Genomic DNA, 24,661 nt, shown 5'->3' with positions numbered 1-24,661 from the left:
AACCGTCAACATTCGTCTTGCCATCTATAATATTAACCTGGTTACGTGTTTCCTTACCGGTTATCTTAAATGTAACGAACACAGTATTTCCGGTTCCGGTTCCTTTCGCTCTTATTTCAATGCGGGTGCACATGTTCCGGTGTTGTGCAGCGTTTTAACGTGCGCGTTTCACAGCATTATTTTTTCCTTTTTTTAAAAAAACACATTGGTCCTCCGTGAAGCACTCGCCGAGAGGACAGAGCGACTTTTACTTTAAAAATGGTAGGAGAAAGTAGATGTAAATATCCTCTCTCTATCTAACTACTGAAACCACTTTCGATTCGAATGATTGAATGCAGTGAGTGAGCAGTAAGTTAAGCCACGCAGCTAGTTCGAATTTGAAATGTTAAAAGATACGCTCAGTTGTGGATGTTTGAGACGCATACGTGTTCTTATAATTTATTTTTCATGTCTGTAGTGTAGTGAATCTGGGTTAAAATGAAAAGAAATGTTAGTGTTCCGTTCGGCTGTGTTTTGAAATTCTGACTGCCTAGGCCAACCAGTTCGGTTTCTTTCTTTAACCTAACTTGTCTTCTTAGCTAACTACGTTGATTCGCTAGAAACATAAGATGTACGCATATCATATCATGATGTATGACAGAGTTAGTTTCGACCGTTGTTAGCTTAAGTTACTGCTAATAGTTTCCGGTGTGTGGTCGGTTTTTGGCGGACACGCTTTTGTTTCTATGAGACTTGACAATTTGGACCAGATTTTGCGAAACCCTAAGTGCTCCTGAGGAGGCAAGTTTAGCACGGGGAAGTGCGAAGGCCAGGTCTTCTGTACAATGATGAATGAATGAAAGTAGTGCAGCACGTGGTCCAGCATCGTCGCTCTCCACGGGTAGCGGGGTTATAATATAATTACACCAGTCACACCAGATTTTGAAATAAACCCTTGAGTAAATTGTTTTAAATTGTTTCCCCTTCTCATAACGGAACCACCTGTAACAGGTTGTGCAGTTTGGGTCCCTAACAGTGACCCGAATCTTTGAATAGGCTTATGTGAATTATGCAATATAGTAAAAATAAATGAAGGTGGAACTAATACCCCACAACTTTGGTGGATCAGATCAAGTGTATCCGTATAGTTACTGCCTGTTAAAATAGTTCAATTAACAATTGTCCTATAACTGCAGTAAAAACTGACCACACGAGTTGCTGGCTGCACCTCAACTCTGCCAGTGAATAATACAGTTAAGTTTGAAAGCTGTTGTATCCTCATTGCTGTGCTTTTCACATGTTTTTGAAGGCGGACTCTGAAGTGAACCCAAAAGCCTATCCTTTGGCTGATGCTACTCTGACCAAAACAATCCTGGATCTTGTACAGCAGGCATCCAATTACAAACAACTGAGAAAAGGGGCAAATGAAGGTAAGTGACAATGTTACTGTTGCCAAAATACATTTTGGGTAACAGTTCATTGCAATACTGCAATTTATATGTTCTTCTAGTTGCTTTATAATATTGATAACCTTTTTTTCTTTTGCCCTATAGCCACCAAAACACTGAATCGGGGTATTGCAGAGTTCATTGTTATGGCTGCAGATGCAGAACCTTTGGAGATCATCCTACATCTTCCCCTGCTTTGTGAGGATAAGAATGTGCCATACGTGTTTGTGCGTTCCAAGCAGGCGCTTGGCCGTGCATGTGGAGTCTCCAGGCCTGTGGTGGCCACGTCTGTCACCATAAAAGAAGGTTCCCAACTCAAGCCCCAAATCCAGTCTGTGCAGATGGCTATTGAAAGACTGTTGGTGTGATCTGAAGGTCTAAGCTTTTTTGTTGTCTAAAAACCCTTTAGGGAAACTTTTTTTTTTTTTTTTTTTTTTTCTTTTTTTAATGGCCATTAAACTGATGAGAGAGCTCATTCTGATGTACTTTGGTATGTAATGTAATTTTGGTTGTTTTCTGCTATTAAACTTTTTAAAAATGCCATTTTCTGTGTTGTCTCAAGGTAGTGCAATTAATAAATTATTGCAATTTATTCATACAACATGGGCAGCACAGTGAGTAGCGCTGCAGTTTCTTGGTATCTGGGTGGTGTGAGGGAATGTGAGTTTGATCCCCACTGAATTTGTGTGGCATTTGCATGTTCTCCCCATTTCTGTATGGGTTTCCTCTGGGTACTCTGGTTTCCTGCCATAGTCCAAAGACATGCTGTTCAGGGGGATTGGTGACTCACCCACAGTGTGTGAATGACAGTGAGAATGTTTCACTGATGTGTAGGTGAGTAACTTGTAGTGTTTCTAGCAGTGAAAGTCACCTTGGGTGAATAAGGTGTGGGTTGACCTCACTACATAGAGTTCGTTGGAAGTTGCTTTGGAGAAAAGAGTCTGGTAAACTAATGTAAATATTTTCAATCAAAACCTCAAAGAGCAACAAATGGAACAAAGCATAGCATGATATATAGATAAGTAGACTATTGAGAACTGTCATTCTGTGAAAATATAGTTGCACCTAAATCATGAATTCTAATTGGGTTTTAAGTTTAAACGTCAACAATGTAGCAAGTGGTGCTAATCATACATCGTGTCACTTTGTGTGAAACATACAAAGGTTCTTCATGATACTCTGTACAATTTTAATAATTATTTCTCCAAGGAAGGGTTGCGGTGCTTCGGAGCCCATCTGAGGAAGCACGGATCAGAGCAACCTAGTTGGGTTGAAAGTTCGCTGCGGGGAAATTAGACACACATGTCATGTAACGTGACGACCAATTTAGATTTTACCTAAAACTGTAGCACTCAGGGGACAGATGGAGCCATGGCATGTTTGAACCCCAGACCGTGGGGTGTGGACAGAAGTGTGCGACACCTAGCGTTGACAAAAATACCTATTTAGATATTTGTGCACAGCGCTGTGGTTGTTTAACGCTGACTTCTCTCAGGCACAAGAATTCCAACACTTTACTGTGTTGTAACTGCGGTCACAAAGCGCCGCTGCGCTGTTTCTCTTTTCTGCGAACCTGGTTCGGAGGCACAAACACAGCTGGACCTGTTGGGTTTTCCCCCTTGTCCTCAAACCTCTTGTTTTTTGTTCGTCTCGGTGACATATGAGCTGCCCTATGGCGTACAGTGTGAGCCAGAGATCCACTGGAACTCGAGCTACGATCACACTCCGCCTCGCGGGGGGTCACCGATTGAACGAGCGTCCGCGAGCAGCCGCGAAGAAGACGGGGAAAAAGGCGGACTTTAGTTCTTTGGCACGAGCCGCGCGCGCTGGCACTGTGGGGAAATCATGGCTACTACGGTTCCCGTGCTGCTCGCCAGGGACCAGGTGCATCGGCTCCTGCGGCACGGAGACCTGGTTTCCCGCCTGGAAGCGGCCCTGGGCAAGTTCTCGCGCCGCGGCTCCGAGGAGGAGCGTGAGGAGGTGGTGCAGCCGCTGCGCACCACGGTCCCGCTGCGGAAATACCGCGGGTGAGCCCGGGCGGCGCGAGCGAGCGAGCGAGCGAACCCACCCAGGCTGTTCCCCGTTTTCGGTTCAAAGATGGAAAAAAAAAAGAAAAATTGCAGCGCTGCTGTAGAGTTTGCTGCTGGCCGAAGTGCTGAGCGTGCGTTTTGTCCACCGCCCCGTCCAGGTACCTCGGCCTGATGCCTGCCTACATGGTGGAGGAGGATATCTTGTGCGCTAAGATGGTGTCGTTCTACGAGCGCGAGGAGGGCTGCGATCTGCCGGCTCACGAGGCCACCGTGCTGCTGCTCGACCCCCAGCGCGGGAACGTCACCGCAGTCAGTGCCTTCCTTCGTTGCGATTCCACAACACATTTACTCAACGGGGGGGGAGGCGTCGAGGACATATACCTACGTAGCGTGTGGGGTGCTCCGGTTTCCTCCCACAGTCAAAAAAGCCTCCTGTTCCGAGTGAATCATGAGGTGCCGACCACATGTGGGGGTTGTCCTTGATAGGTTATGGACGGGACAGCCATCACCGAGAAAAGGACGGCAGTGGTTTCTGCTATTTCCGCCAAGGTGAGCGCTTCCCTCTCGCACACGTTCATCGCCGCTGCTTTTCCCTTTCCGGTTGGGTTTGGCTAGTTTGTGTTCAAAAGTGAAAACAAGCACTCCATTGTAGCACTGATGACATTTTCCCTACTTTTACTAAGTTTTAGGACACCGCCAAATTGTGTGTATGGCATGTCCAAGCGTGTAACCCGAATATTATGTGACACCCACCCAGCTGCTGATGCCAGCCCGTGCCGAGGTGCTGTGTATCCTGGGTTCAGGATCCCAGGCTGCCAGCCACTATGAGACCTTCACGGAGATGTTCTCCTTCAAAGAGGTACCTCCACGGAGTGAGCGCAGAAGGAGCTGGAGAAATGTGGATTTCCGCTACTAAATAAAACTAAATACTACATTAGACTTATAGCTAAATTGAAACTCGTTGTTTTCCGTGAAAGAAGCATTTGTTCTGGATTCGATCGATATGTCTTCCTTGAGTGCTGTTTTGTTTGCACTTTAACTTTAGCACTTGTTCGTCAGTGACTTAAAGTTTAATGGAGAACTAGAAACATCTTTCTCTGTTCCAAAAGTCCAACATTTGCGGCACGGCGAGTAGCGCTGCTGGGTTCGATCCACGTTCAGTCCGTGTGGAGTTTGCGTTTTCTCCCCGTGTCTGTGTGGGTATCAACCAGGTGCTCTGGTTTCCTCCCACAGTCCAAAGACATGCTGTTCAGGTTCAGCCTTAGTGGGAGTGTGTTCCACTGATGTGTGGATGAGTGACCCAGTGTAAGTAGTGTATCTAGCAGTGTAAGTCACCACGGTGAATAAGGTGTGTGGGCTCATAACACTGCATAGAGTTCATTGGAAGTCGCTTTGGAGAAAAGCGTCTGCTAAATAAATAAATGTAAATGTCTAAACCAGGTTTTTAAACAACGTTCATTCATTATATGTAAATGATTTTGCCACCATGGACTAAGTGGATACTTCTGCTCTAGAGCTGATTGTGTTTCTGTTTCCCCACAGATACGTGTGTGGAGCAGGAGGAGGGAGAGGGCAGAGCAGTTTGCCAGATCTGTCCAGGGTCCTGTCGCTGTGTGTTCCTCTGCAAAGGACGCAGCGCAAGGGGCTGATGTCATCGTCACCGTCACCATGGCCACAGAGCCCGTGTTGCTGGGGGAGTGGGTGAAGCCAGGGGCCCATGTAGTTGGTAAGATTTTCCCACATGGAAGCAGGTGATTTCCATCATTCGGTGGCATCGTAAAATTGGTAGCGGTGTTACCTGTGCCGTGAAAAGAAATGTCGATTTTTGCATGGATCGAGCGCCTCCTGTTAGTTACTGTTCTCGTAACGCGGGTTGACTCGCGTAATTGCTACGAAGCTGCAGCCAAAAGGCAAGCCTTTACCATATTGCTCCGTGGTGGAGTGACATGGCGATGTTGTGGCACGTCAGCCGTAGGAGCCTGCAGGCCAAATTGGAGAGAGCTGGATGATGACCTCATGAGGGAGGCGACGGTCTATGTGGACAGCAGAGAAGGGGCTTACAAAGAGTCGGGGGATGTCATTCTGTCTGGGGTACGTACCATTGGATGCTGAGATACTTTATTAACCGTTACTTATATGGTTTGCCTCTTAGTCTTTCCCAAAAATAAGATTTCTGTCTGACAATGAAGTCATGGGATCATGCAAAATTACACAATTTGATATGAATCGATACAACCTATGCGTGACCTAGGTACAGTGCTGTCGTTGCTTCTAATCTACGAAGGGAATTATGTTACCTCATTAATCCGTTAGTCACGGTATCTCCTGTCACAGTGACTGGTCATCATGATGACTGAAAAAACTTTTTAAATATTGGTTTAGAGAGCGCTTTTTTTTTTTTTTTCTGTGCTTTGGGTTTATCAGAACAGGAGAGGAAGATTGGCACTTTTTGAGCCCAGATTTTTATAGTGAACTCAGTTTTCTCGTCAGAACTGGGGTACCAGTAAAGTAAATCACAAAAAAATAAGAGACCATAAAAGTAGTGTAAGGAAAACATCAGTCGTAGAAAATATTCTGGAAAATTCCTGTTTGTATCTAAGTATTATACAATATAACTTCACACACAATGAATGACATACCTGTTTGTTTTTAGGCTGCTGTATTTGCTGAACTTGGTGAAGTTATAAATGGAACTAAAGCAGCTCAGTCCGAGAAAACCACTGTTTTTAAATCCCTAGGTAAGATAAATTTCTGTTTCCTTCTAGATTCACATGCTCATCGAGTGATTCACTATAGCTGTAGTATTCCTGAAGTTCTTCCATCCTCCATTCCGTGCTTCCATGATGACTTCCATGCAGCTATTTACAAAAACTTATTTTTAGCAAGTTTTTTGAGGAATCGGTAACTTGGGCATTTCCAGCATCGTATCTTTTTTCCCCCTCGAAGAAAATTTCAGAAAATTTTAACGAACGCAGCAGAATCCGTAGGAATTTACTGACGAAGGTTGCAATTAAACTGGTGAAAGCAGTTATGCAGATGAGTTGTCTGGTCCTGGTCCTTCAGGACCCCACTTTGTGCAGCGTCTCCAGTTCACATGAAACAGCTGACATCAGCACTGACTCGGAATGCTAAATCAGACATCGCCGATTCCGGCCCTGCAGGGTCCATCCCGGGCGCCGCTATCACATAGAAGGCAACTCGGTTAAAGCTATAGTTGAACTTACACTTTTGGTTTGACCAAGTATGGTGTCTGTACGCTTTGGTTGTTGCCGTGGCTCAGAAGAGCTATTCTCATATTCCAAGATGCACAGTTTAAATAGAAAACATAGGTGAGAAAGTAAGTCAATCATTTTACTTTACAAGAGTACTTAACACATATGGCCAGCAGGCGGTATAGTGGTTAAAGCTGATGCCTTGCAATCGGAAAGGGTCGAGATTTGCGTCACCACTCCTGCTGTCGCACCCTTGAATTACTCCGGTAAAAATCTCCTTACTGTAGAAATGGGTAAGTGATTCTATGTTGCTTAGCATGCCTTCCTCACAGTTGAAGTTGCTTTCAAGAAGAACATCAGTTAAATAAATAAATAGCAATGCTGAAAAAAGAATCCATTCTTGGAAAGGGGGAGTTGAGCGAAGCTGCTTTGAGAGAATGCCTTCAGCCTTTCATTAATAAATGCCATACCCAATGACAAATGCACTCAAAGTTGCCATGCTGTCTGACATGAATTCATGGAGTAGCCCTAAGGACTGAGTAAAGTCGATCATAAAAAAGGATTCTTGGTTTATAATAATGCAATGCACCTGTTTGTTTTAATCCGCAACAGGAATGGGTATTCAGGACGCGGTGTGTGCCAAGCTTGTGTTCGACCAGTGGAAGAGGCAGCAATGAATTCAGTGTCTGTGGTAGAGTTGAAATAGTTGAGTCACTGACAGGACAATGTAATTCATACTCAAAGGGTCACTTGGACTCAAGCTAGTACATCCTAGTAAAACAGGCAAAATTTCAACTTAAAAAAAATAGCTCTGACCATTTCACCTTTTCATACCATCTAGATGGATTTTTAGTATATTTTCCACCAACTACCGATAAATGCTATCCAAAACAAATTTTACACGTATTAATTAATCAGTATCTTCACTTTAGCCTGCCAATAAGATGTCAGTATGAGTTGTCTGTTTTAGGGACATTTTGACAATGTTTAAATTATAAACAGCCTTTTTAAAATGTTATGAGTCAGATTTGAACTTGGTGCACAGTGATTTGGACCCCGACTCAGAAATTAAGGACTAATTAATATAACACTGCTGTGTGGAAACTGTGGCGGCAGTTTGGATCTATGGGAAAGATTCCACAGTGGACTTTCTAGTGGGCTTCAGCCTTCAGCCCAGTAATACATTACCTAGATGTGCACAGGTAAGCATTTTTTATTACCTTCTGTAATGCTATATTCGTAAGCATTTGAAAGAAGTTTTGCAGTCAGATGTTTCTGAAAACGTACGTTAATATTTTACTTGACTGTAAACCAGTGGCATTTATTATTGCATAGTGGCTTTTACAATATGCACAGTTACCCCGGAGCACTTAATACACTGTATAAGGCAATATGATTGACTGTCAGCAGATTTAATATTTACATTTGTTTTTGTTATAAGTACTCTCTGGAACTAGAAAATAAACATTGAAAAAAGTTTGTATCTGTCATTATTTGTAGAATGGTTTTTTGGCATTGCCTGTTTTCTCAGTTTGAAAATCTCTGCTATCCATCTACATGGATTACTAGTTGCTACATTAATTCTTTAAGTTCAATAGATTCTGCCAATTATATAGCCTGTGTTTTAGAGTATAAGTGGTGTCACTTTATTGCCCAAACATACCAATAAATTACCAATTTATTTGAAACCAAAAAAGTTAGAAAATCTACAAAGTATGCACTAAAACATGATTCTAAGACTTGAGTTCTAGAAAAATATTCCCTGAAAAACAATGCAAAAATTATAATACATTTATTGACCTGTGGCAGCTATGTTTTTTTTAATGGAGAAATTTATCATCAGTTTAAACATAACTCATTGCAAAGAACTGTTGTGAAGAGGTTTTATATTTTAGCAACCATGCAGTTCTAGGGAAATTTTATAGAACCCCTGCAGCAGTGCCAGTGATTTAAAGCCAAATATCTGCAGTACAATCTTTTAATTCTTTCCAAACTTTAGTGTGTAGATCTTGGCTATGACTATATGTTTCTAAGGTTTTTATGAAAAACTGTAAAACCTCATAGTCATCATTTTGCATTTGTTATTGAGTGATTTTTTTTTTGGCATAATTTAGAACACATTTCAATAATACCTATAACACCTTTGTATACCACAATTAAGCTCAGTCATATTGGTCAGGACCATGATTTTAGAATATTATTCAAAATGTAAAAGTTAGGGTGTCCCCTTGAAAGTTAGCCAGTTGCATTTTATTTTACTTAAAAAGACCAATCGTTTGGAAATTTTAGCTTATTCAAATCAGCAAAATTTTGAATTTGAATAATTATTTGAATATAATGCAGAAAATTTTCATAGTTAAGGCTTCATCCAAAGATGAAGTAAGATTTGTGGTTCAGGTGATTCTTTTTAATCTAATGTAGCAGTCTTCTGTTCCCTGGAAATTTAGTTATAGAGTGGATGAACCCATGTACTCAATCTGTCTTTAACCAGTTGTCCAAGTTAAGGTTACAACAGTGCACACCATCCTGAAAGCCCAAAGCAAAAGGTCAAGCAGGGTACACCCTAGACATTTCCATATCCATCACAGTGAAATTGTGTAACAAGAATCAGAAATGTTATAGTGACCTAGTGTCTTAAGGAAAAAGCTGTCAGGCTCTGAAGCTGTGGTTGTGGGCTTAAATCCCACCTGGTTTGTTGTACAATGGCATGTGGTTTTTTGAGCAACATAGTGGTAAGAGCCATCACCTTGTACCTGAAAGGACCCAAAATCAAATTCCTGCATTTGCCCTAGTACCTTAGAGCACGGTATTTTACTTGAATTGCCCTAGTTGAAATAACGTTGTATAAATGGATGAATAATTGTAAGTTTCTCTGTGTACAAACCTAACACTGCGAGTTGCCTTGGTCAAAGGTATAAGGTAAATGAATATAACATAGTTGCTCGAGCTGTTTAATATCCAAATAACAGGTATGGTGCCCTCTGACTGGACTGTGCCATTACTATGCCGTTGCCTTCATAAACCCTTACATAATTTGGCCAATTTTAACTGAACTCAGGTTATTCCAGAAAGTTAAGGCACAGTAGAATAATAAACCACATCTCTGGAAGCATCATAACAATGCTGACAGACACAGAGTTCCAAAAGTTTCACAGCATGTTTAATTTATCACACAATAGAAGGCCAGTTTCTCATTGCACAGTTAAAGTATGGAGTTCGACACTACAGTAAAACTGTTGTTGTATCTTATGCATTAACATAAGACAATGCTGTAATGTCATTCTAATTTAGAAATGCAGCAATACTTACCCATGAAAACACACATACAAAGGTGATTTAAATCAATTTAGCATTTTAACTTTTCAGGCTACTGTCACATTTTCAAAATTAGTACTTACAAGTCTAATTGAAACAGATTAGACTTGGCTAGTAACACTACATAGTATCCATTGTAAGTCGCTTTGGAGAAAAGCATCTGCTAAGTGAATAAATGTAAATTAAATTAAGGGAATGGTTAACTGGATAACTTAAAATGCCCCCAAAAAATCTGGTTGTGAAGTGACAGTCATGGCTCCACAATAACCCTTTATTACAGAAAATACATACAGAACATTTTAATAAACACTTCCCCTACGTGTTAAGCCACTGCTACTAGATTTAACAAAAGAACCCAGACTGCTTTGGGGTTTGTTTAAATCCTGGTGACATGGCTCCTTGCACTTCACTGTTCTTCTCTGAAATACTGCAAGTTCATTCAAAATTCAATAAGGACAGAAGATCTTCAACTATGTCCAACCTGATTATTCAAAATACATAAGAGTTGAGTGCAGTTAAACTGCTGTGTTTCTATGATAAAGAATTGCAAAGTGACTCAAACATGCAAAACAATTAACCTCAATTAAGGTGATCATGCATAAGGCATGCCACTGCTTGATACAGCATTGATTTCTATAAATCATAAAATAGAAAAATATTTTTATACTATCCAGAAGCAAAATTAAAACAAATGTAGCTTCACATACCTAGTAACCGAAGTTCCACTCATTTCTTATCTGCAGATCATACACAGGCTCTTTCACTAAATATAACTGAATATTAAACAAATAAGATCTTTGAAAAATAGGAAAATGCTTACATTTTCAAAAAAAGCTCTCAGAAAGCAACTGCAATTTTTAGAAAATCTTTAGTCAGCCTGAGGAAAAGGGCTGAAAATCCTCCCCCTTTCTTAAAGCAACCATAGACTTAAGATTTTACTCAGAAAAGAAAAATTAATTATAATAAGCACCAATTACAACACAAGAAGAAATTGGCACTTAGAATGTGCATGCTTTACATCTCCTCAAACCCAAGGCACTGCACATCCCTTAAATTGCACTCAGATTGCAGAGGTTGCTTTTAGAGGAGAAAACACTTTCTGTGTTTCTTCTTGTCTGCAGGTGGGCAGAGTACTGCCCGGATAGCTTCATCAAACACAATCTTCAGGCCGCGCTGCGTCAGGGCTGAGCACTCCAGGTATTTCACTGCTCCTGTTCAGAGTGATCAGGTAAATGATAGAGAACAGTCATTTGTCCCTGAGTTTAGAAAATATTTTAGTTCACAAAATATGTTCACATTTAAGGAACTCCTAAAAAAGCCACACCCAATACTCTTCTGTAAATGGAAAACATTTCCTTATGTGATACATATTGCACAACTCCAGTTTAATGTTGCCGCTCAGATTTCTGAGTGGGATGAAGAAGTATTTAATCTATATTATGAAACAACTGTTCATTAAAATGTCCCATGAACTGATTCAGAGGGATTACTGGATAAGGAGTCACTAACCAATCTCCTTTGACATAGCCAGGCCCTGTGACATGGTGATGGGAGTCAACTTTTTCTCCTTCAGCTTCTCAATGGTGTCCTTATCATCCCTCAAGTCAAGTTTTGTGCCTACAAGGATGATGGGAGTATTGGGGCAGTGGTGTCTCACCTCTGGATACCACTGTAAAGAGAAAACAAGGTCGGTCATTGTATTTCCAATGCAGTTAATGTAATGTGTGTAACATAAGTATGCTACATTTGAATCTTCCTTCCCTCTTATTTCTGTCTTTCTTCTTTGTACACATAATTTAAATAACCTTGTACACACAAAACTCAGATGTGCAATCTTCCCCCTAACTTACTGTGGTGATGCATTCCTGATAAACCATCTGTAATGCCAACTTATGTAACAGACATGATTACCATTGTAACTAATGAGAAAATTTTTTAGGCACTCCTGAACCCCAATAGTGACATTCATTTATGCTAAAATGTCACTAAATGCCAGTAAAATGAAAACAATTACTTCAATAGTTGACATTAGTTATAACACAAAGCGGCTTTCCTTCATTAATTACTCTGCAATATTGTATCGTCCACCTGTGCTTGTTCAGCTTTTTCATAACTACTTACTGTATACTTAAAGTATGGGTTTCTGGTGATATGGTTTCCTCCTATTGTCCAAAGATATATTTCAGGTGAGCTGGTTACTCTAAATTGCTTGTACTACATGTGTCTGAAATTGTTGCATTGTCCCCACTACACGTGAAGCCATAGCAGTGTTGTGTAACCTTTTTCAAGGCATAAACCTTATGGGACAGGTTAAAATATACTTGTGTTTACGCAAAAATTTACATACAATACTAAACACGTTTACAAAATATCATTGTTTACGAAAAAGGAAATAAAAATAGGAACATACACAGAACAAACAAATATAAATTCCACCTGCATTCACTTGGGTTTCCTCCCCCAGTCCAATGTTTCGGGCAGATTATTCATTCTAAATTTCCTATAGTGTGCATGCGTGCGTGTGTGTATGTTACACTTGTCTTATACCTAAATGTGTGAATAACTAAGGAGTTTAGTGTAGAGTATCTAACACTATAAGCTGCCTTGGATAAACGTGTCATCTATACACTAAAAAAAGAACCATTGCACCTTGATTTGGAGAAAAGTGTCTGCTAAAAAACTAAATGTAAATGTCTCGCTCTGCTCAAGCTGTTGGGAGGGGGGCTGTGTGAAGTCAAAATACTGTTCTAAATACCTCAAGTTGAAGTAGTGGTATTGAATTAAACTCTCCATTCCCAAAGTTGAATTCTCTCCTCAGATGGGCCCTTCCCAAGGAAATGACTGTAATCCTTCAGGGGTATCACATATGGTGGTACTTAATATTGGACTTCAGTCCTAAAAGTCTACTGTCCAAAACCCGAGGGGGCCTTACACTACTAGTCTTCAGAAATGCTCTTAGCCAAAATTGCTTTTGTTGAATTTTGAGGTGTATAAGATTAAACAATCCCCTCTATATAAAAGCATAATAATATTGCAGGATTATAGTCTTGTCCTTGTTGGAGGGATGTAATCCATTAACTTCAGCCTCTGTTCAATGTTAAATTTGTACAATACAAAAAAAATAAATAAATAAATAAATCACCCTGCAGGTCACACCAAACTAATAGCTGTTGGAGCTGTACCTCACCTTTGCACGGACATTTTCAAATGAAGCAGGACTCACAAGGGAGAAGCATATCAAGAAGACATCCTGGTGGAAAAGAGATTTACCACTTATTTCTAAAGAGACCACAGTACTCCAAAAATGCAGTCACTTTTTAAATGACACAAATTCAATTTTCTTTAAAGTATCTACTTTGAAAACCATATATAGCTTAAAGTACTGGAACTACTCAAGGAATGGTATCTGAGGCAAATGCTCTGGTAAGCTTTTACTTTCTCTCTGAAGAAAGAAGTACTCTGCATACCCACATTTTTTTTAAACAGGATGTGCAGCACAACATATTCAAAGAATATGCTGAGAATGACCATAATGACATGCATTTTAAAAAAAAAGGCACGCAGAGTTTCTTTAATCCTTATACTGTAAAATCACCATTTCAAACTTTCCTTAAACAGGAACACTGCAACAGTACAAAAGCATGTATCATAGCACTACTGTACTGAAAAAGACCTTCAAGTAACTGTTCTTAATTTTTAATTAAAAAATTCAGATAAATATGATAATTAAATGGGCACAGGGTTGAAGGACATGGACTGCTTTACGATTTATCCAGTTAAAGACTTGAAAATATATCTTAAAAATGTATCCACACTGTGGTGTATGCATTTAATCTTTGTTAATGTAGCTTAAGAAAATAAATGTAGATATGGGTGTGGATTCAAAATGTTTAACTCACATGAACAGCTTTGTTAGTATTCGAGGAGGAATACTGACCAAAATCTGAGACCTAAAAAGTGATGTTAATGTAAATGTGAGAAATAAGCTGTTGGCTGTTTAAATGTTAATCACTGAATATCTACCCAACTACAAGAAATTCAGGAAAAAAAACACTTAGTATGATTGTCTGAGATAGTAACAAATAACAGAAAAGAGTAAATATCTTACTGGTTGACACAACACAAAGTGCAGTTTATGCTATTAGACTTAGTGAAACAAACACTCCATTTATCAAACAAACAGAAATTACAACTGTCTGTAAGAAAAGAGTAATAGTGTTTGCCATACACAAGCACAGTTCTGTCCTTTACACAGAACTATAAATGTCAAACCTTCAGCATTAACAAGCCCTCTGTGCTGTGTATCCTTCCCAGAAATGTTACAAAATGCTGTGCATTACTATGGACACACAAGGCAAGAAAACATTCCCAGATACAATTTAAAAGCCTTATAAGCAATTTCTGCTTGTGCCTGCCATCATACCGTCTGAGGGTAGGATAGTGGGCGCAGTCTATCATAGTCTTCTTGCCCTGCAGTATCCCAGAGGCCCAGGTTCACTGGCTTCCCATCTACCATCACATTGGCTGAGTAGTTGTCGAACCTTCAAGGAGAACGGATTTTGTCCTCAGTTCAAACATACCATTAGTATTACAAAGCAGTAGATAACATTATGGAAATGTAAATTCAACACTACGTGCTGGTGCTGAGGAGCAGACTTACACTGTTGGAATGTACTCTCCTGGGAAAGCATTTGTAGTGTAACTGATCAGCAGGCATGTTTTACCCACAGCCCTAGCGTGGGAAAGGAAAAAGTGGCATTTCAGAACTTGGTAAACAATAATTAATACAGGTAAAGGACCTTTGGGGCTAGGCAATCAACAACAACATTTATCCTGAATGATGCATCAGGTTTAAGTTTAAAGACACTGCCTTAAAAGAACTTTGACTCAGTTCAGAGAATATAATTTTACATCAAGAATCATGACACAAACAATACTATTGTTGGTTAATAAATTTCATACACAAACCAGACATCAGACAAACCAGACCATTAATCCAGAGGAAAATATGGTAAAAGAAAATAGTCTGAAGAAATTTCAAACTTTCACCATGTTTAAGAGTGCTGTGTTTTACTGGGTCGGAGACAAAGGATAAGTTGTTTCTTTTGTTAACTGAAGATGTAGGACTGGTTAATACAAAAATTATTGTGAAAGAATGTCTTAATCACAGCTCTACTCAGACTTGTGAAGAAATATTCAAGGTGCTAATCAAACTTCTTAGCCATCAGGAAATTTCCTTATAACTAAATAAAATTTCAAATGTGAACTATTATAAAATGGCCTCTTCACAAACCAAATCTCTAATTTGCAATCCACAAAGAGAATTCTGGTAAAATGATAAATGCAAAACTAATTTTTAAAACAGCAAAAATTTAAATTCAATCTGACAAGCCCTTTAGTTATTCTCTCACCCTGACATCTGCTTTCAGACAGATTTAGAGTTGGAAAGTACAACACTACAATCAGTTTTAACTGACCCATTTTACTGACTTTCAGCATTTAAAAAAAATGGCACATTCTTTTGATTGTAACATTAGAAGTGTCCTCAGTGGTCTGTGGTTTCCATAAAGTACACACCTATGGCAAGAAAGGCTCATCTCTTAAACTGTGACTATTATGTCATGGGAAGGTAAGACAATTGTTGGCCCACCTGCAGTGTCACTCACCCACCCACAATGACGTCACATTCACTTGGAATGCTGCCCCTGGATTTACAGTGTTGTCCTGGGCTGGGTTTACTCAGGCAGGAAACAAGCCCTTTAACAATTCTTTCTCTTGTTTTGATGATATTTCTCATCGCATGACACACTGACTGAAACTACGTGTTAAAAAGCCATGACTACGGCATAAAAGCTTTACGCAATACATTTAAACAACATTAATATAAGATACATAGCGCATGTCGATCCTGCTTCAGGATGTATACGTAAAAGGGTGTGAAAACTCACCTTTTCCATGTACACGTTTATATATATTATACATATATAATATATCAAAAAAATTACTACTAGGAAGGGGATTTGGAATCGTGGATAATTCTGAAAGTTTTATGCAGCTACTCCTGTGATGAACATTGGTTCATGGTGGAAAGTAAATTAACTGCGCTTTGCTTTAGAATCACGTGTCTGCATCTATGTTTCTCGACGTAACTAATGCACACATATTTTCTATGAGATGTACGTCGCTTTGGAGAAGCATCTGCTAAATGAATAAATGTAAATGTCAGAGCAATAAAGAGCTTGGGTGATAAATCTCAAAAAAAAAAAAAAAAAAACCCAGACTCAGAGGACAGCAGCGTTTCGCTACTTGTACTTAATTTTGTGGGAGTTTCTGCGTTGGTTGGTAAACAAACATGTCATGTGCGACATCTTAGTTTCTAAACATTTATTAACCTGACACATAAAAAGTTATGTCATATTAAACATTCTAGAGTGTGAAATAAAACAGAAATTGTACGAGGTGAACTGACTCACGTGTACAGGGGAGGCGTATGTGAATGTTTAAATCATAAATGTGTAACAAGCTTCCACACCGACACCGCACTCCGTGCAAATATGAAAATATTACAACAAAACACGACTCAGAAATGACAAAGTTACCGGGACGGGTGTGATTTGGTCAAACACTGACTGAACCTACAGTGGGAGCGCGCGCGCTAAGGCTGCGAGTCGGCCGCGAGCCGGGCGAGTCCGGACAGTCCCGCCTCAGCGTCTCTGCCCGCGCGCCCTTCCCCTTCGCTTACCTACAGCAACAACAATACTACTCGAATAATTCGCGTTTAAACCAAACAATGTACAGAGTAGGTGAGTGCGTAGCTAAGCTGTATGACAAAATTGAAATGACCGAACTTACCCGTCCCCCACCACCACACACTTGATGGCCTGCATGGGTCCTTTCGCTGTTTCAGTCAGTCAACTCTCTCTACTCCGGCCACCCACTGGGCGGACGCACCGAACCGGTGCTATGCTTTGCCGGACAGCTCCTCGAGGTTCCCCGAGCTCTCCTCTCACAAATCAAAATGCGTCCACGTGACTTCACAACAGACTTTAAATCCAGCACAATTTTTACCGCTAAATTGCGTTCAAAGATCTGGAGGCCGTTTCGAGCTGAAAATCTAAGCAGGAGAGACTAGGAAGCGGCACCCAACTCGAAGTTGGGAAAGTTAAGACGAGGAAGCACCACCCAGAGGTCTGCCTGGAAGCTGGAGATCGGTGGCGTTTCCCGCCAGGCTATGAACAGTTTCCATACGCGCGGCCTGTCGAGGAAGAGCGCAACGCCCGTGCGGGCGCGCGCGCACACCCATTACAGTACAGTGACTCAGGTGTGGTGGGTCGCGTCTGTTGTGGCGTAGTATTTTCACATTCTCTCGGACAGCTGGAGCGGCGAGGAAACTTGTTGATGATTTCCTCTGGGCTGCCGGCACCTCAGTATATCGAGTTCACTTGACATAATTCCTTGTTTTTACAGAGGTGGTCAAACAGAGACGCACACAAGTAATAGCAATGAGCTAATAAATAAGCAGTAGGGCCATCCTTTACCTTCAGAACAGCTTCGTTCCTTCTTGAAATGCTGTCATGATTTAAGTTGTGAACTGTGTGTAGGGGGATATCGAAAGGTTCTTCAAGATGAAAAGTGTGCGGTATATTGAGGGGTGAAAGAGGCAGAAATCTACTTCACACTCCGCACACCAGAATTTCAGATAAAGATGTTGTTTAAATCTGGTGACTGACTGGGGAGGCTGTAGAAGGAGTTTGACTTCGTCCTGGTTTTCATGAAACCACTCAAATGTTTTTTGAGCTCTTAGGGTTCCAGCATTACTATCCTGGAGTATGGGAACATCTTGAGGGAACAGTGTTTGCACCATAGGGTGCACATGGTCCTGTTAAATGACCTCAAATTCTTTGGCTATTACACGACCACACAGAGTGATCCTCTGACCTAATGGTTCCCACAAGACAGCTGCCCAAACCATTGTAACACAGTTGACAGGAGGAGTTGCAGGTTCACGGCATTCTTTGGATTTCTTCAAACATAAACCCATCTGGCCAGATTTAGGAAAGGGTCTGAATCATCTTTCACTCTGTTATTTTTTCCATTGCTCAAGGGTCCAAGTTCTGTGTTCTTTACACCAGGTTATATGTTGGCCTTGGTTGAAAGAAGTTTCCAAATAACAGCCTTGCCATAAATTCCAGCATTATGGAGCTTACAGTTTTTGCTGGCACTGCTCCCGAGAAGTGCAGACTCAATTTTGTAGTCATTTTTGAGGCTTTACTTGTGTGGCATTTATCAACTTTCCTGTGAAGTGTCTGCCTATCTTTGTCACCGAGCTTCAATTTATGATCACTTCCTCTTTACTGATGCAGTTTGTGCACAGTTGGCATATTCTGTCCTTGTTTTTGAGACCATTTCTCTTAATACTGTACATTAAATCTGCAGCCTTTGAAGCTCAGGCACCAGCAACTTCAGGATCAACCATCTGACCTCTTCGGAACTCTCTTGGGTGCCTCATTTTGCTTTTAAAACTCATCTGTCAGTGTTAATTTTCCTGCCTTTTGTAGCCGCCAGTGCTGCTAATTGACAATCAACCTAGTACAGCTCACCTTTTCAGTTGCAATTATAATTAAGTGTTAAACTCCTTCTTCATGTTGTGTTTCCGTTATTTTTTCCACCCCCTGTACTGTGTTTTTGAACACAGAGCTGCTTGCTGGACCGTCTAAAGTGACAAGTTTCATTGGGTCTTGTTAAATGTGTGTCTAGGTCTGTCTGTAGAACACCATATGACTGTGAATTCCTCTCTTTCAAAGTCAAAGTGAACTTTATTGTCGTTCTGCCTATAGGTGAGTTACACATACAGAAGAATGAAATTCTGTTTCTCTTTGGACCTCCATACCACACAAAACATACAGTCCACTTTGTACACCAACAATGTGCACAAATTGTGTGCTATAAAAAGATTTCCGTAGAACTATAAATATAATATAAATACAAAAAAGGCTACAAGAGACATGTAATTTAACTGTAAACTAGAACAGTTAAACGGACACTGGAGACTAGAGACACTAGACATCTAGTTGGCTACACTAGCAGTAATAAGTGAAATTGTTTTGAGTATGTTATTTGCTTAAAGTGACATGTGCTTTGTTCAGGACTGATGTAGACTCTTATATGTGTTGGAAAAAAAGCAATCAACTGTGTCAAGAGATAGATGTATGGATGGTCTGGACATCCCTCCAATGGTCCCCACTGTCCTCAATGATCCAGGTTTATTTCACTTTGTTCAAAACAGAAAAAAAAGATAATGAATTTGTAGTAGTACTCAAAATGTTTTATATTGCGCGAGCGTTAAATCCAAAGTCAATGTATTACTGTTGTTCATAGTATTGGCTCCTTAACTTTAAAACACTTCTGAAGCCAGAAGTCTGTTTGTAACTCCATTTGTTTGCAACTCCAAAGTCACTTTTACCACTAAATCACAATGTGCTTAATGTATAGGGTGTGAGGAAGGGTACATGCTTGATGTGATGCCAGTGCATCACAGTGTTACACATTCATCTTATGTATAACTTTTCTAAGTAGATGGGGGGGGGGGGGGGGGGGAACTTTATTTTGATTTTGACCTGTGACCTAAGGGAGGGTGCGGTGACGCAATGGGTTTAGCCGAGGCCTGCTCTGTGGCGGGTCTGGGGTTCCAGTCCTGCTTGGGGTGCATTGCAGTGGACTGGTGTCTCATCCAGGGTGTGCTCCCTTCTCCCTCAGCCCTGCACCCCGTGTTCCTGGGTTAGGTTCCTACTCACCGCAACCCCATTCGGGGCAAATGGTTATAGCCAGTGTGTGTAGGGTCTAAGGAACATGGTGGCTTGTTCAGGAAAGTGTCATGTTACCATGACATAGCTAATGCTAGTTATCAGGTTTAAAAGGAATCGCTCAGTACAGATAAGTAAAATGCTAAAATTCCGCTATCCAAGAAAATATTCTGTTTTATACATTGAGTGTGTGGCTGAGTTTTTAAAGCCAGTCCAGAGTCCTCCTTCCAGTTGTCAGTGAAATGATAAAATAGAATTCTCAACATAACGACTCGAGAAACTAAGCCTGAAACTACGTAATCTGAACGAATACATTTTATGGGTATGAACAGAACAAGCGGTTAATTAAAATGGATGGATGGATGCTTTATGGGCAGGTATCATATTTTATAATTCAATCATAATGTATAATCCATAGTATCAAAGTAAATTCTGTGAAACTCTACTGCACCTTTCAGATCCCCTAGGTCGACACAAGAGGGTGATATTTGCTGCCATTTCCTCGGTTTCACAGGCTGTTGACAGTGTACACACAAAGAGGGAGGGCACGTAACAAAAGATGAATGAGCCTGAATTTTGGAACAGCTGTAACCAGAATACTGGATTTCCACAGATGCCATGGGAGAGCTTTTGTTGTTTTGGCATATGCCGTTCTTTTTTATCTGTTCAGATGCCGATTTGATTTCGGCTACGTTTCAGCTGCTGAATCTTTTCTTAAATGTAGGAGCCATTTCAGAATATATCCTTTAAATGTTCTCATCCTATGATTTTTTTTAGGAATAATCTGGGTTCATGATGATAATGAATCTAGATATAAATATATCTTTTGACTAATGGCTAACATTTCCAGTTGTGCACTTCTGTGTATGCAAACGTAACAGTTGACTCATATAGTAGTGAACTATTCCCCTAATGGATCCAAATGTACAGTATATTTCGTAGCCACGATATCTAATAAAGATCTCCTTGCTGTCTGTGAAATGTACTGTGAATGTGCCGTACCAGCTTTAACTGAGTGTCTGTATTTTATGGAGATTACGGAATACAGCTAAACCACTTTTAACCGTTATTGCATTAGGCCTAATGTGTGTTCTTTGCAAAGCCATTTTTAAATTGCTGACAAGATAAATTCCAACCTTATCCAACAACTTTCGAACCAGTTAAGCTGAAATCTCCCACAGCAGCTCACCACATTGCTTCTTATTCCCTCCCTTTTCCTCCATTTCTGTTTCAATACAAGGCAAGTGTTAATTAATCAGAGTTGCCATGGTAACTGCATCTCCATGTGGCAATCCCCTTCCCCCGTTTATGCCCTTAGTCCAGTAAAGAACAGGATTATGTTATGGGGGATTTGCCAGGAAAAACGGTTTAATAGGGTAAACAACATTAAGGAGGGGACTAAAAAGAAAAAGATAAATGAAAGGATAAGCAGGTTTATATGCATCTCGAACGCGGCAGATGATGGGAAATGAGGACGGAATGCACAGACTGCTTTGCTATGCTGAAGCACTCAAGGTTGTGCAACACCGTTGATATTAGCTTCAGTGTTTTCCTGTTTTAGTGCATGTCTTTCCTAGTGTTCATGTATGGTTAAGTGTGCACAGTGTGTCCTTTTCTACATGTCTATGATTACAGTGTTTGTGTGTGAGTGCGCGCATTTTTTTTCCATAGTGTTCCTTCTTAAGCAGTCCAGTTGCCTTTATTTGTGTGGGTGTTTTATGTGTGGCCATCTTAAGAATTCCCCGTGTTTAAGTTTTGAAATATTCAGTGTATGTGGCGTTTTGATTTTTCACTTGGCCTTATGCGTACTCCCGTTCAACAAGTGTTGTTGTTTAAATTTTCACAGAAGCTTGACAGTGAAGATGGTGTAGTTTTATCTTGAGCCTTTTCTTGTTTGATCGTCCCAGGAATTTACAGTTTTCAAGAGAAAAGTGCTGTCTTATTTATCAATATTTAGCTGAGTCAGAGCTTTCAGCATTCCTTGATATTGTTGTTTTATTGACTGATAGATCCCACTGGGTGAGGTCATGTGTAAATGAAATGGGCCAGAAAATTCAGTTCCAGACAAAAGAAGGGTTTGGGAATGTAGCATTTACTGAGATAGTGTCGCTCTCCTTTTTGCTGATGAATAGCTCTCACAGTATCAAGGCTATATTTACATAAAAATGAGATCAACAGCTTTCCGGGAGTTAATGTGCGGATATGAAACTGCTCTGTTACAGGAACTGATCATTTTATACAGCTGAACATGATGTCTACCAGTATCCAACTGCATTGATAGGAAATATATTACTGCAACATTTAATCCATTCAACATTACAAAGGTCTGTAAAATATGTAATGTGGCAGTAGTTAAAACAGCCATCGCAAGATGGTAGACATCAGAAGTTTTACATTGTCTAAAACTTGAACTTGTTAGCTTTTGTAGTTTAAGATGTCAGAACTATAAAGCTGAATTGTAGTGATTTATTCCTGAGATGCACATAGTTGAGTGAAATTGCTTTTAAATGCTTTGGTTCCAAACTGGCACTTCCGTGTTGAACAGACGTTGTTCCAAAGTGTATTTTTAATTTCCCTTGAAAATAAACTATAAAATGCAGTTTTATGTTTTTACACCTTTTGGAGTGAAATGTGTAATAAATTTATTGAGTTATTATTGATAATGGATGGGTGGATAAATAAGATGACAATGCATTTTCATGTTTCAACTAGTTTTTGTCAATGTTAAGTGCGATTGCAAATGCTCTCTCCCTTATGACTCATAAGAAGACAAAACAGAATTAGGCTTTCACATAATTTATTTAGATATTCTTAAAATTTTGGATAAAATGCTGTCAGCCCAAACCATATTAAGAATGCCATACTAAAGCAAATTCATAGTGAAATTAGTTAAATTAATTTTTCATTAATATGCTTAGATCAATGAAGAGAAGACAAGTATTTTCATTTTAGTGATCCAAGCTTGTCAGTGTCTGTTGCTCCATAATTAATAACACACAGTCTGATATGAAGGTTTTCTCAGAATAATGAGCTGGAAATTGAGGAGAAGTAAGTCATCTGAGTTAAGTGTTATGTCATTTTATGCATCCCACTCCAGAATGCCATGATTTAAGACCAGGGGCTGGCTGCTAGACAGTGTCTAACACGCAATGCTTGGAAACTATTATGTTTCTCCACTCTTGCTTCTGCCGCTCTTTAGCTTGGAATTACTTCTGCTCATCAATATGATGAGGAGCAGCTTCAATCTTTATTGGAAATCAGTGCAAATGGTAATGAAATACATTTCAGCAGCCATGTAAGAAGAGAAATCTGTTTGTTCTTATCCTCACAGGGGTCTATAACCTTCTTAGGCTGCACCACTCATGCATACACACGGACACTCGCGCTCTGCCAGCAATGATTCTGCTTGGAGCTGCACAGCTGTGTGGGTGAAGCGGTACTGAAAATCTGTACTGGGAAAGTTGCCTATGATTTAAAAATAGAATTCTTATTTTTAAGAGCTCTGCTTTTGTGAACCACCTCCAGAGGTATGTCTCACTGGTTCATGTGATTAAAAACTTGAGTCCCGTTCGTGGCAGGTTGAAGGAGAGGTTCTACCTCCTGCTGTTTGCAGTGGTAATATGCTTTGCAAAAAGTTTCAGATCCAGTTTAAGGTCTTCGTAAGTCACATTATTTTACATATGTAAGCACCACCAGTACCGCTGGAAATGGGTCAAAACATGACTGCTGTCTTGAACTTCTCCCTTTTAATAAAAGGAGTTTGTATGTGGGTGGTATTTTGGAACAAGGAGTGCTGCTGGTGTCTCCTAGTGCCTGGGCTGTGCATTTAGACATGGGTTCAGATCTGGCTCAAGCTGAGTGCAGTTTGCATGGGTTTCCTTCCAGACATGTGTTTCAGGTGGACTGCTTACTCAAAACTGCTCTTAGCGTACGCATGTGTGAGTGAATGATGTGTGATTGCCCTGTGATGGACTCATGTCCTGTTCATCCTTCCTCATGTCCTCTGCTTCCAGGAGAGGTGCCAGACCACAGCACACCTGCATTAGGATAAGCGGTTGTTGATGGGTGGATTCTGTTGTTCTTTTGGTGTTGTAATTTTTTAAAATGCTAATATTTCATAAGTAGTTTTTTACTATTCTGTTGTTCTTTATCTGTTGTAATTTAAGCGCCGATGTTTCTGTGATAGATTCTCGACCACTGAAACCCTGCATGGGACAAGTGGTTAATGAACTAAAATTGAAAAATTAGAAGTTGGATCAACATGTATTTGTGAATGACATTTCAGCTGATGAAACTCAAGTGACAGATCACCTTTGCTTGTTTTTCTAAAAAATATTAAAGTTTAGGTAATGTTCTTTACCTGCAGTGACTTACACAATCCAGTACTCCCAGTCATGTATTTAACTTATGCAATTCATGTCACAAACACAGATTTGAACATACAACTTCTTGTTCTATGGCTTTAATCACTGTCAGCTGATTTAGAGGTTAGTCGAGGTTAACACTTCAGTGCGGAGATAATCTGATCTTAATTCACATTAGGATTTTTAGTAAATGTATTTAAATTCACCATGTGAGTGGTGTCCCTAAAACTTCCTCTTCTTGGACCTCCCCACTCTTTCTCAGATGCTTTTTTTTCTTTGGTCATTTTCTCATTAAAGCAGAAAATTCATGGTGGTCTCCTACTCTCTATGGGGGGGCTTGTTCTGAGGTGGGGTTAAGAATGGAGTGGGCCTCCCACACATGATCGTCTGCTGAATCAATTTTGTTTGCAGTGCTGCACACCACTGGTGTCTCTGAGGGTCTGCTGTGTGTTGGGAAACAGACACATGGTAGTACTAATTAAACTATATTGTTAGTCAGGAGTAGGGGGG

The 24,661-nt window shown here is 40.2% G+C and overlaps 3 protein-coding genes across 5 annotated transcripts; 2 read left to right on the top strand and 1 right to left on the bottom strand.

Annotated features, from left to right (window-relative positions):
- The first annotated feature begins 100 nt into the window (after positions 1–100).
- Positions 101–1,955, top strand: snu13b (SNU13 homolog, small nuclear ribonucleoprotein b (U4/U6.U5)). Its single transcript, XM_018761671.2, has 3 exons — positions 101–261; positions 1,289–1,409; positions 1,533–1,955. The coding sequence occupies exons 1-3, from the start codon at positions 259–261 to the stop codon at positions 1,793–1,795; spliced, it is 387 nt and encodes a 128-aa protein (XP_018617187.1). The 5' UTR covers positions 101–258; the 3' UTR covers positions 1,796–1,955.
- Positions 1,956–3,251: 1,296 nt separating this feature from the next.
- On the top strand, positions 3,252–8,072 carry crym (crystallin, mu). Its single transcript, XM_029246890.1, has 8 exons — positions 3,252–3,454; positions 3,616–3,766; positions 3,944–4,006; positions 4,215–4,316; positions 5,000–5,183; positions 5,427–5,548; positions 6,111–6,195; positions 7,282–8,072. Exons 1-8 carry the CDS (start codon positions 3,273–3,275, stop codon positions 7,344–7,346), a joined length of 954 nt encoding a protein of 317 aa, XP_029102723.1. The 5' UTR covers positions 3,252–3,272; the 3' UTR covers positions 7,347–8,072.
- Positions 8,073–9,818: 1,746 nt separating this feature from the next.
- On the bottom strand, positions 9,819–17,291 carry LOC108940105 (ras-related C3 botulinum toxin substrate 1-like). 3 transcript variants are annotated; one of them, XM_018762000.2, is made up of 7 exons: positions 16,837–17,291; positions 14,645–14,716; positions 14,408–14,525; positions 13,884–13,934; positions 13,172–13,234; positions 11,494–11,653; positions 9,819–11,195 (listed from the first exon to the last, which is right to left on the bottom strand). In XM_018762000.2, the coding sequence occupies exons 1-7, from the start codon at positions 16,869–16,871 to the stop codon at positions 11,065–11,067; spliced, it is 630 nt and encodes a 209-aa protein (XP_018617516.2). In that variant the 5' UTR covers positions 16,872–17,291; the 3' UTR covers positions 9,819–11,064. The 3 variants fall into 3 exon arrangements, with proteins under 3 accessions (XP_018617516.2, XP_018617517.2, XP_018617518.1); XM_018762001.2 differs by lacking the exon at positions 13,884–13,934; XM_018762002.2 differs by lacking the exons at positions 9,819–11,195; positions 13,884–13,934 and having other exon boundaries at positions 11,489–11,653.
- Positions 17,292–24,661: the final 7,370 nt, after the last annotated feature.

Source organism: Scleropages formosus, chromosome 20 (genome assembly GCF_900964775.1).
Source record: "Scleropages formosus chromosome 20, fSclFor1.1, whole genome shotgun sequence".
Lineage (NCBI taxonomy): Eukaryota > Metazoa > Chordata > Actinopteri > Osteoglossiformes > Osteoglossidae > Scleropages > Scleropages formosus.
The sequence above is the reverse complement of the archived record's forward strand: the minus strand, read 5'-3'. Positions and strand labels throughout refer to the sequence as shown.

Coding starts and splice junctions, on each gene's coding strand:
- LOC108940105 (XM_018762000.2), bottom strand. CDS start 16,871: ATGCAGGCCATCAAGTGTGTGGTGGTGGGGGACGG. Junction 13,235..13,883: donor ATACTAACAAAGCTGTTCAT/GTGAGTTAAACA, acceptor CTTTTCCACCAG/GATGTCTTCTTGATATGCTT. Junction 11,196..11,493: donor GGCTATGTCAAAGGAGATTG/GTTAGTGACTCC, acceptor CACTCTGAACAG/GAGCAGTGAAATACCTGGAG.
- crym (XM_029246890.1), top strand. CDS start 3,273: ATGGCTACTACGGTTCCCGTGCTGCTCGCCAGGGACCAGGTGCATCGG. Junction 3,455..3,615: donor CCGCTGCGGAAATACCGCGG/GTGAGCCCGGGC, acceptor CGCCCCGTCCAG/GTACCTCGGCCTGATGCCTG. Junction 6,196..7,281: donor CACTGTTTTTAAATCCCTAG/GTAAGATAAATT, acceptor AATCCGCAACAG/GAATGGGTATTCAGGACGCG.
- snu13b (XM_018761671.2), top strand. Junction 1,410..1,532: donor GAGAAAAGGGGCAAATGAAG/GTAAGTGACAAT, acceptor TTTGCCCTATAG/CCACCAAAACACTGAATCGG.